Source organism: Poecilia latipinna, unplaced genomic scaffold, assembly GCF_001443285.1.
Source record: "Poecilia latipinna isolate Pla-1442-1.1 unplaced genomic scaffold, P_latipinna-1.0 Scaffold731, whole genome shotgun sequence".
Taxonomy (NCBI): Eukaryota; Metazoa; Chordata; class Actinopteri; order Cyprinodontiformes; family Poeciliidae; genus Poecilia; species Poecilia latipinna.
This window is the reverse complement of record NW_015113347.1, coordinates 145,176-155,772: the sequence shown is the minus strand read 5'-3', so window position 1 is coordinate 155,772 and position 10,597 is coordinate 145,176. Positions and strand designations below refer to the sequence as shown.

Genomic DNA, 10,597 nt, shown 5'->3' with positions numbered 1-10,597 from the left:
CTAGCTGGTAGAGACAAACCCGCAGCTGCCACTGCAGCAAAAGGTGATTCTAGAAAGTATCACCTTTCAGGTGTAGTTAAAAATATACCACACTCTTTCCAGATCTTTGGTGTAAAAGAAACATTTTGAAAGGCATTAATTCAGTTTCACATATTTGCACAACTTTGTGTCGGTTTGTCTCATGAAATCACAGTGGATTCTTTTGAAACTCCTGCATTTCAGTGTGAACGTTAACCGGACCAATTTGTTCTTAGAGAGCCTTAAAGTCATTTGAACGGAGAAGAATGTGAGCATGAGCATAATTGTTTAAACTGAATGAAAAAACTGGACTAACTGCAGCATTTATTGCCTTTGTTAGGGACTCTGAAGGGCACCAACAAGGATGCTTTCTTGCGCAGATGGCCTGCATGTAGGAAGCTTTCCATTTCCTCATGTTGACGCAAGTTGTCTTTTCCAAACCTGCCTGCCAAGTCTCTCTGATAAATGCCGGATTTATTCCAGACCACTTGTTCATTGCTAGAATCTCAGCAAATCTTCAGTGAAGAAGTCAAATCCAGATGTAGTTGGAAGCAAGCGGAACGCGGATGGACTTACGGGGTCTCAACATTTCGAAATCCCGAGCACAAACCAGAACACGATCTCGTATTTACCGTAAAAAACACATCATGATTTCCTGTCTGCGAGCACATGACACAATAGGCTCCCTCCCTCTCAGCCAGCCTAACGTGTTTTTCCATCACATATGTCTGTGGCCGGGGAGTGGCGTGACGCCACTGTGTCAGACTCACCCTCTCACCCGTCCCAGTCAGCGCTGGCTGGCTTTGGGCTTAGTCGGCTAGCCAACTTCACAGAGCTCAGCTGCGACTTCACACACAGGCACACACGCATATACACACACTCACACACGTGGCTCCACAGAGCAGAGGTCTGTGCATGGCTAATTACGCCAGTGACATGGAAAGACTACAAAGCAGGGAGCATCTGCCTCCCCTCCTATTCTCACATGTCAACACTAAAGCCCCTTTTGAAAAGAGGAAAAAGGAAAGAAAAGGCCAATTTGGTACAAACCATCTGTCTGCTGAGGTAACGCATCTGTTATGTGGCTGAGTGTTTTTTTTTGGCGGGGGAATGTTTTACCGGTGCATGAAGGAACAAGGTTACACATCTTGATACATCAGTTTTTTACATCAGTTTGCCTCCAAAGGTCCGTTGCACTTAGTCTACTTATTCCCAGAGGCGTCTTGCACACATAACAGCCAACATGAGCTCCGCCACAACCTTCTGTATATTTAGCTTCATTTTCTTGCATATCTAACTCTTCTCAAAACTATCGTGACTATCTCTAAATCTTCAGGTGTTACTTCTGTGTAGCCTGTTTTTTTGTTCTTGTTTTTTTGTAAAACGCTCTTCTTTTGAATCTCATTGTGTTCTTTTCTTTCTGAAATCAAACAGCAGCTGCACATTATTTCCTGCTAGGACAAAATCTCTTTTTAAATATTAAATATTCTGTGTTTTGCACCATCAAATATTCACCAGCCTCCATTTATGTGTTCAGACTTTGGCGCAGAGAGCACACTCCTCGGATGGATGCGTTTTCTTTCTTTCTTTCTTTCTTTCTTTCTCTTTCTGTCTTGTGCTTTATTTTCCTTCTCTCTCTTTTTATTTTTTTTCCCGTCGCAGGCACTGTGGTCCCTCGCAGCCAGAGGGCCTCACTTGAGTCCAAAGTGTGCCTCCACAGCCACGGCTCTCTGCGTTGATGTCCCCTGAGGCCAGGTGTTGAGCTTGGGCCTGCTCAGACCCCAGCCTGCGCGGGACCACCGCTGCAGCCTCTCACTCCAGCTCCTGCGCCCCTCCATCCATTATGCAGCCAGCAGCACCCAGCTGCAGAGCTTTGCTCCTCAGCTCGTCCCTGCCCTTGCCTCCGCCGCTTGCCTGCTCCGTCCCCGTGTCGGGTTCGGTTGTTCGCTCGGCTCATTCAGACGCTCAATCGGCCACAAGCCCGCCAGCGATCAGCCTCACATTCACACACAGGAAGGACATAAAACCACCACCAGTGGCGCTCCTCTGTTGAAGTGATAGACTTAACTGAGTTTTAATTCAATTTAGATACATCTTCATAATTGCTGACAGTTATTACACAAGATATTTACAGTCATTATGAAATATTACAATTAGAATTTACAGAAACTTTGTACAAAATAGGCCTGACTTCAATGCCTGGGTAGTAAGGGGAGGGATCCTGGTTATGTTGTTTCAGGAGCGTGAGACATTGACCCAAAAGTCAGTGGTGTCTGGAAGTGCTTTAGTTTCAGCAAGTAGATGCTTTCAGAGTCCATTAAAAAGAAAAGGAAAAAAACAAAAACAAAACAAGAGACAGAGAAAGAGAAAGAGAGAGAGAAAGAGAGAAAAGTCCCAAAAGTATAGTCAGCAAAGTTGTGAACTGTTTTATTTCTTCTTAAGCTGAGATATTTTTTTTTCCTTTCTTTTTCTTTTTGACTAAATGGAACATTTGAGCTGTAATTCAACTGCAGAAAACAACAATAAAGACCCATTTAAATAGAATAAATTCATAATATTTACACAATAAAGAGAGGATTGATTTATAAAAATGAATCTTCTTTTTCATTAAATATGTTATCTACAGTATTTTTTTTTTTAAGAATTATTTTCTTTTTCTGGAAACAGAAACCTAATCACAATGAAATGCATCTTACTCCTATCATTCAGTTCTTACTCATAACGATGGTTGTGGATTGCCATAGTTATGCAGCGATGAAGCTCGCTCCATCGGGAAAGTTCTTTACGCCAGCGCGCGTTAAATTAAAGCCATTCTCTGCACGATGGAGGGAAAAAAAATAATAATAAAAAAAAACTCACTCAGTTAGACGTTTTTGGAAAGGAAAATTAAACCTCACAGATAAATGGAAGGGAATCTGTCAGCACAGAAAAAAGTAACATAAACCTTAGCAAAAGCATCAACTTCCCCAGATCTGCTCTTTCTTTGATCATTAAAGCTCCAGTGATAAGACTGCCCCCTGCTGTTCACCTGTTGCAATTCAGGTGGCCTGTGCTAAGTTAACTGCAAGAAACCTCCAACTAGTACAACTAAAAATACTGTCATTCCTCATCATAGTTGAGATGGAAACAAAACCAAAAATAAGCATGCTTTCTTTTTATTTTTTTTTTTTTTTAAAGGATGTTTCTGATATACAGTAAATATAGGAAAATAGACTATCAAGGATGACCTCCTTTTAAATCATTTATAAAGCTTTTCCTGGATGCAGACAGCTCGGCTACGAAGTAAATAGATACTAAACAAAAGAAATCCTTAAAGTATATGCAAACACAAGCATAAATATTTTGATCCACAGAGAGATAGTAAGCTACGAATGACAAATATTAGTGATATATTGAAATTCTGGAACAGGCACCTTTTCTGTCTTTCTCATTTGTTTTTTATTTTTTCTTTATTCACTCTTTTTTTATTTGAGTGCTCGTCAGTCACTTGAAGGTGTTTCCCAAATCCTAAAAGAGTCACTGCTGACTGAAGTGGGTGCTGCTGCAAAAAAAGTCTCTGTGTTCTCCTCGCGTCGTCTGAAACAAACCAGCTCTAAAAAAGTCAGCACACGGTTTTCATCTCGCATTCTCTCTCTCACGCAAATTATTTATCTTTCTTGATTTTTTTTTTTTTCACGCCAATTCTTCTTCGTCAGTCGTCTGGCGGGAAGCCGGCCTCCTGGCTCTCCGGGGTTTTAATGGACGTAGTAGAGCCAGTAGACCACGTTGAAGAAAGAGAAGACGGTGGGGAAGATCATCCTGGACCACTTATCGATAGAGTTCACGTCGGACAGGTCTGGGATGTTCACCTTGAGCTGCGAGGCCCGTCTCCGTAGGCGGGACTTCTTCTGGGCGTGGCGCTCCAAGGCACTGTGGCCATAGTTTTGCCGGGCCATGGCCGCCCTGCGGTACTGCAGCGTGGAGCTGTCGTAGGCCAGCATGGTGTTGCGGGGATCCGTGGGAGCTCCCAGACCCCGGGACAGATCCCCGGCACCGCCCATCTCGTTCTTCATCTCCATGGCGCTGAACAGGATGTTGTCGTCGGGGGTCATCTGTGTGAAGGTGCACAAATAACAGATGAAGCCATGAGAAGTTACTGAAAGAGCGTGAGAGTGTGTTATTAAACTATGGAGCCTTGCAAAAGTATTTACACCCCTTGAACTTTTCCACATTTTCCGACAAAACGAGAAAGCATTTATTGGGACTTTAGGTGATAGACCAACACAAACCGGCGCATAATTGGAGAGTGGAAGAAACAGGAAGGATGAATTTGAATATTACTCTCAAATAAATATATAAAAAGAGTGCATTCAGATAAGGTCTGTCAATAAATTTTACTTCTATCACGTTATACACAGCTGGGACAAAGGGTTTTCTGTTAAAGCAGGATGAGGAAAAAAAATACTGCCTGAAGAGGTGTTTGGAAAAATTCAATCAGGTTGTCTTAGGCCCAAAATGCTGCTGCCACAGTCCTGACCAACACGATAAATGGATCACATTACACCTGTCTTTAAACCATCACAATGGCTGTTTGCAAAAATATAGGCTTTAAAAATCTTATGGGTTTTCTAGACCCTAAAAAAAAAAAAAAAAAATTACCTATTGCCAGAAAATGGATTTTAGCTCGTGGTCTTGTTTTAGAAGTGGTAGAGACCAACATGGATGTACAAAGATGTGCAAAAAGCTACATTTTATAATAGGTTCCGTTTAAACATACAGTTTGTGGTACAACGGTTATTCATTTACAAGAAAGTTCTAGCAACACTCAAAACTTAGGTCCAGTTTAGATGCATGTCTATTCTTGAAATTTGAAACCGAGCTTTGAGTTATTTTGTAAAGAACTGAGAAAGATTTTACTTATCACATTTTTGGATTTTCTCTGCAAAAATACTGAAAACATTGAACCATTTTACTTCAGCATTACAATTCTGTTCTGCCTTGTGTTGGTTCATCACACGCACGCTGATCCACGTTCCCCCAGAAATGCACTGATGTTTGCAGTTGTTACAACGTATGTGGCAAAGTTCAAGGGAAATTAATACTTTTCAAGGCACTAACCGTTTTAAACTAAAGTTAAGAAATGCTGCAGTGAACTTTAAGCAATTTAGCGTGTCAAAATACTGATGAGGTGCTAAAAATGGGTGATGCAAATGAGTCGAAAACTGCTACTTACAGCCATGAAAAAAAAAAGTTACATTTTCTTATCATTTGTCAAACCATAAATGATAATACAAGCAGAAGGCTACAAAGTGATAACATTCTTTGAAGGAGCAGTTTGGAAATTGATTCTCATGGAGAAACCTTCGTTGTCATCTCAGAATTTCGACCAGGATATGGTTAAAATTCTGCCGATTCACAAGACAAACTAAACAAAAAAGTTAAAAAGAAAAAAAAAAGAAGAGAAAAGCAAAGATATACAAAAGAAAAGTGACAGGAGAAGGTTGAGAGAAATAGCAAGGACTTTGCAAGGATGGAGGAGGCTACAGGTTCAGGGCAGGTCGGGAGAGGCGTTGTGGGAGGTGAAATTGGATCAACATTTCTTCATCCATAGCCTGACTTCTGAGGAAAAGCATCATCCCTACAATCCAATCCTGTCCTTTCTGTGTTTTTGCTGTTTTAGGGTAACTCACTTTGAAGCGGTGCTACTCATCAAAACTGCAAATGTGTTTCTAGTATCTGCCCAGTCGTTCTTCACAATTTCTTCACTTGGGTCCAAGTAATGAATGTATCATTTTTCTTCAAAGATTTAGTGTTTTTTTTTCTTTTTTGAGATTTTAATGAAATTGTCTGTCATTTTCCATCAGCTAGAGTTCAAATTAAATCAGTTCCTGCAGAAATGAAGCTGCTGAGCCATGTTTGTCAGGAAAATGCATGAAGAGCAAACCGAAAGAGGGAAAAAAACACAATGGTGGGAGTGATGGTCAAGGTTGCCTTAAAACTCTACAAAAAGAAAATCAAAGAAATAAACAAAAGACTACAGTATTTTCCTCTGATCTGAACTGATTCAGATTGATGACATTGTTAAGTTTTGACTTTCAAAACCTCCAGTACCTTATTTCTTTGATCGCCTAGTCCTAAAGCGGCATCGTCCACAAAGATGGGATCCCACATCGAGTCATATGCGTCAATTTCCCTCTGTTTCATTCTGGCATACAGAGCATCATCTCTTTGAACTACATTTCCCACCAGCCACTGCAAGCATACAAAATCAGCACTGTTACTTGAGGGAAATCGGAGCTTGCCACACTCAGAAGGAAAGGATGTTTCTCTCTCTCTTTTTTTTTTTCAAATTTAAAATTTAAAATGCTGTTGTTCTTAATGGTGCTGAGCAATATTTAAAGAGAAAACTCTGGCGCTGCAGCCAGGGATTTTTCAGGCGCCTCGTCCTTTGGGAAACACAAAAACGTGGAGATAAAGTATTTAAAAAGCAGTCATTGTTCCTGCATTCGCTTTTTCAGATCCAACTCTGTGTAAGAACGTTAAAGCAGCAAGCAACCGAGGGCTGGAGTATAAGTAAATAGAGCTGGTAAAGGACATGAAACATTGATTACAGCATCACATTGACCTTAAGAGAAGAACAAGAAGAAGAAGAAGCCCTTTGCTCACACAGAAACAAACATACATATCAAAAGACAGCACAGAAACAAAAGCGTTTTAAAAACGACTCCCTCCGCACAAACCTTATTGGGGTCGGGTCTCAGCTTCTCGTTGTTGGCCGTGGCCGCTTTCTCGGCCGCCTTCTTCTGTCTCTGGGGACCCTGGCCGAAGAAGATGTAGTTGACGAAAGCGTACTCCAGCAGAGCCAGGAAGACGAACACAAAGCAGCCCATCAGGTACATGTCGATGGCCTTCACGTAGGGGATCTTGGGGAGCGTCTCTCGCAGGTGAGTGTTGATGGTTGTCATGGTCAGCACCGTAGTGATCCCTGCAGGTCAGTGGAGTCACACTTAAAGAAAGTCTTTAGACGAGTCTCTTTCTGTCTCATCCCCACAACAATACATTGCATTGAGTTTTTAGGGGGAAAAAAAACTGAAAACGTGGTCTAGAAATGTCCACAGGATGAGTTACAAATGCTCCATTAACACAAGCATTCAGACGTAATCATCTTGCTCGCAGCCTCAAATGACCATATTTGGGCAACTGGGCACAACATGAAAGTGATAATCTAAAGCTAAGTGGACAAATATCTATTAAATATTCACATTCTGCGGTGTTGAAGAGCATATCTGGGACGTTTCTGTGATAGCTTCACATCTTCTGCCTCAAGCAGAGGAGTTCACGAATTGGTTTCATGTTAAACAGAGCTGGAAAGATGGAGGAGGAGATGGATATTGCAGATGGATGGATCGGGGCTTCTAGAGATGCAGACATACCTCCAGTATGCCGGGATACAGTGCATCCGGAAAGTATTCACAGTGTCGCTAAACTTTTCCACATTTTATTATGTTACAGCCTTATTCTAAATTGTATTAAATTAATTTCTTTATTAATTTAAATAGAAATCTTTGGTCCAACTCTACTTCAACGCAACAGATCAGAGCAGAACTCGCATTAGTGCAGACTAAGTCAAAATTCACCTTTACATTTTGTCTCTAATCTCTAAAAAAAAACAAGATGGGAACGGGTCAAACAGGCTGCATGTAACATTGAAAGAGATGCAGGAATGTTTAATAAGTGCTGGTTGATTTTAACAAATGAAAATGAGCACCGTCAATATAAATGTAAAGCTAAAAAGACGCGCTTTGTGAAAACACAGGTTTGGTCTTACAGACTAACTAGAACTTTAGGCTACAATTTTATTTAGTACATTGGACACAAAAATCTCAAACAAAAAAACGTCACCTACAAAGAAACATGGTGGTGGCAGCATTATGCCCTGGGATTACTTTTCTTCAGATCGAACAAAATCTTTTGTCATGGTGGACGAAATCATGAGCAAACACCAGACGGCTTTGACCTGAAACTTTCTTCTAAAGTGCTGCAGATGGACAGAGATTTTAATGACGCCGAATTAAAAAAAAAAAATCAAAGATCAAATCTTCATCTGAAGAGAGCAGTTTTGGAATGCAAGAGCCCAGAACTAACTCGAACAATCTGAAGGCAATAGATGTCCTCCCAATATGAAAGTTAAGAGGACATTTGCAAGATGCAAAGGGAAATATTGGCAAAGATGTGGTACCCTGACAGACTCCTATACCAAAGACTGAATCTTGAAATAAAATTAAAAGTTTCTTCAGCAAAAAATTGCGTGTGCACACTAATGCACCTGGGTCATTGCAGCTTTTCTCTTCTCCTCTTTACCTTTCTGGGTAAATTAGTTTGTTTCAAGATAAACTGCACCGGTGCAATCGTTCGGAGCGATTTCCTGAAATCATGGCTCTCACATTCATATGTTACAAATTGTAACCATTATTGTACCAGAGTCCTTAAATTGTTGCTTTGCTTCCCTGCAATCAGTAAGATCAGGTGCCAATCTGTAACGGACAGGAACATTTGAGCATTCATGTCTGCCTTGTACATTATAAAGTATTTAACTGCATTGAAGAGACAAGACTCGCCAAATTAGACCCCATAAGGTTTGCAGCCTCCATCTGAATCCCCCGAGACCGGGAGCATGTGTGCTCCATCGGATAATTTCAGGTCAAACAGGTTGATATCCACGCGTTCATACGTACTCTGAGCATACCACATCAAAAGCATCCCACTGCTGCTGCAAACATCTGTGTTTAGTCACAGCACAATACACCTGCTTTTATGACACACACACAAGCACGCACACACACACACACACACACATTGTGTTTGATACATTAGTCATCTGCCTGCACAATTTGCATTTGGTCAGATTCACACGCATTATAAATAACCCAGCAGCCTGCAGCGGCGCTGTAGCACGGAGCCAGGGCTTTCATTGGCTGAGCTCGCTCTCTGCACAATCTCAGGGTGCTGAGAGCATGTGGGCACATCTTTAAATCGCCTTCCCAGCAGTGCCGCGTTAGCCTGCTCGTGTCGGTTTGACTTTGGTGCGGAAAACCGTCCAGGTGCGTTTTTGGGCGACTGCTTTCACTTGCGTCCTTCGTTCGGATTTTTTTATGTTTTTTTTTTAATGTGATCTGGAGGATGAGCAGGTATTTTTGGGGGCACTGAGAGGCTTCGACAGACAGATGAGCAGAGAGAAAGACAGCGAGCTTCAAGGTCAGGCTGCAGAGCTTCTCGCGCTGCATGAGTCATGTACATAGTCATCTCTGAACAACAGACACTTAGCCAGACAGCCTATTACGCACTGCTATCATTCACATGCTTTGAGACAATTTACAAATAAAACTAAAAAACAGAAGAAGAAGAAGAAGAAGAAAGCGAATGTGCAGAAAATAAAGGATTTCCCTTATTAAGGACACAATAACTGTCTAAATTCAACATGTTGAAACATAATAGAATAAATGGATCCTTTCATGCACAGTTATCATTTGGCTTTGGGTCACTGCTGTGCAGAGGCAAGACAGTCCTACCCAGGGCCACTCTGGCAGCAGATGCATCATAGTTGATCCAGAAGGAGACCCAAGAGAGGATGGTAATCAGGATGGAAGGCATGTATGTCTGCAGGATGAAGTAACCGATGTTCCTCTTCAGTTTGAAGCTGAGAGACAGGCGGGGGTAAGAACCTGAAAGAGGCACAGGGAAGAGAAACAGAATCTCCTTCATGGTGCCAACTTTGTCCTTCCAACGTTGTGGTGCCTTACACAAATATCTCCATGTAAAATTGTGTTTTTATTCTCACATGGTAACCCTGGGGAACATACGTAAAACAACAACAACAACAACAAAAAAACACTGAAAAATAATTTCGATTTTTTTTTTTGCAGTCACGTTTGATTGCAGCCTTATTAGATTAGAATCATTGGTACCCTCATAACAACTCAAAAAAAATGAATCAAACTAAAGGATCTTTCTAGTGATACTTTTATTTTTATTTTTTTAAAGTTAACCACAGGGTCTGGAATCGAATGGCGCCCTGGGCGAGTACCTGGGCGAGTGGGGATGACGGTAAGCAAAAAAAAAAAAAAGCAAAACATTTTTCATCTCTGAAGCAGTATAAATGCATCGTAATCCCACACGATGCACACAAAATAGCTTTCTTATTCTCTGAGAAATATTATTTTAAATCAACTCCTTGCACTCTCTTTCTAATGCCATCCTGCGTAAAACTAAATATGTATTTTCTGTGTAATTTACGCAGAAAACACGTATTTATAAAATAGCGATTTTGTTAAGGCTTTCTAATACATCTTCATCAGGAGTGCCAAATACTGTGGGTAGCACTGAATTTTGCCCATCAAAATGAGCACAAAACACAAATCTAAAAGCATAAAAACAAGCATCTGTTCTCAGTGACTTACCTGTCGAGAAGACAACGTTCTTGGAGATGAGCTTGTAGTCAACAATGGAGAACTGCGGCAGCTCTATCCTGTCGACCCCAGACACAGCGCCGTCCCCACCTCGCCAGTAAAACTCGATGTCATCTGTGGTGTATCCGTCTGGA

General features: G+C 41.3%; 1 protein-coding gene across 3 annotated transcripts in view; it reads right to left on the bottom strand.

The window, feature by feature from the left end:
* Positions 1-2,868: 2,868 nt before the first annotated feature.
* gabrb2a (gamma-aminobutyric acid type A receptor subunit beta2a) overlaps positions 2,869-10,597 on the bottom strand; it is a 56,525-nt gene continuing 48,796 nt past the window's right edge. The window contains exons 6-10 of one of the 3 annotated variants that reach the window (XM_015045543.1): positions 10,455-10,592; positions 9,567-9,719; positions 6,738-6,982; positions 6,109-6,249; positions 2,869-4,109 (exon numbers count right to left, since the gene is read on the bottom strand). In XM_015045543.1, the coding sequence (XP_014901029.1) occupies positions 3,753-4,109; positions 6,109-6,249; positions 6,738-6,982; positions 9,567-9,719; positions 10,455-10,592 (1,034 nt within the window). In that variant the 3' untranslated portion in view covers positions 2,869-3,752. The remainder of the gene's footprint in view (positions 4,110-6,108; positions 6,250-6,737; positions 6,983-9,566; positions 9,720-10,454; positions 10,593-10,597) is intronic. The other 2 variants (XM_015045545.1, XM_015045544.1) reach the window with 2 other exon arrangements.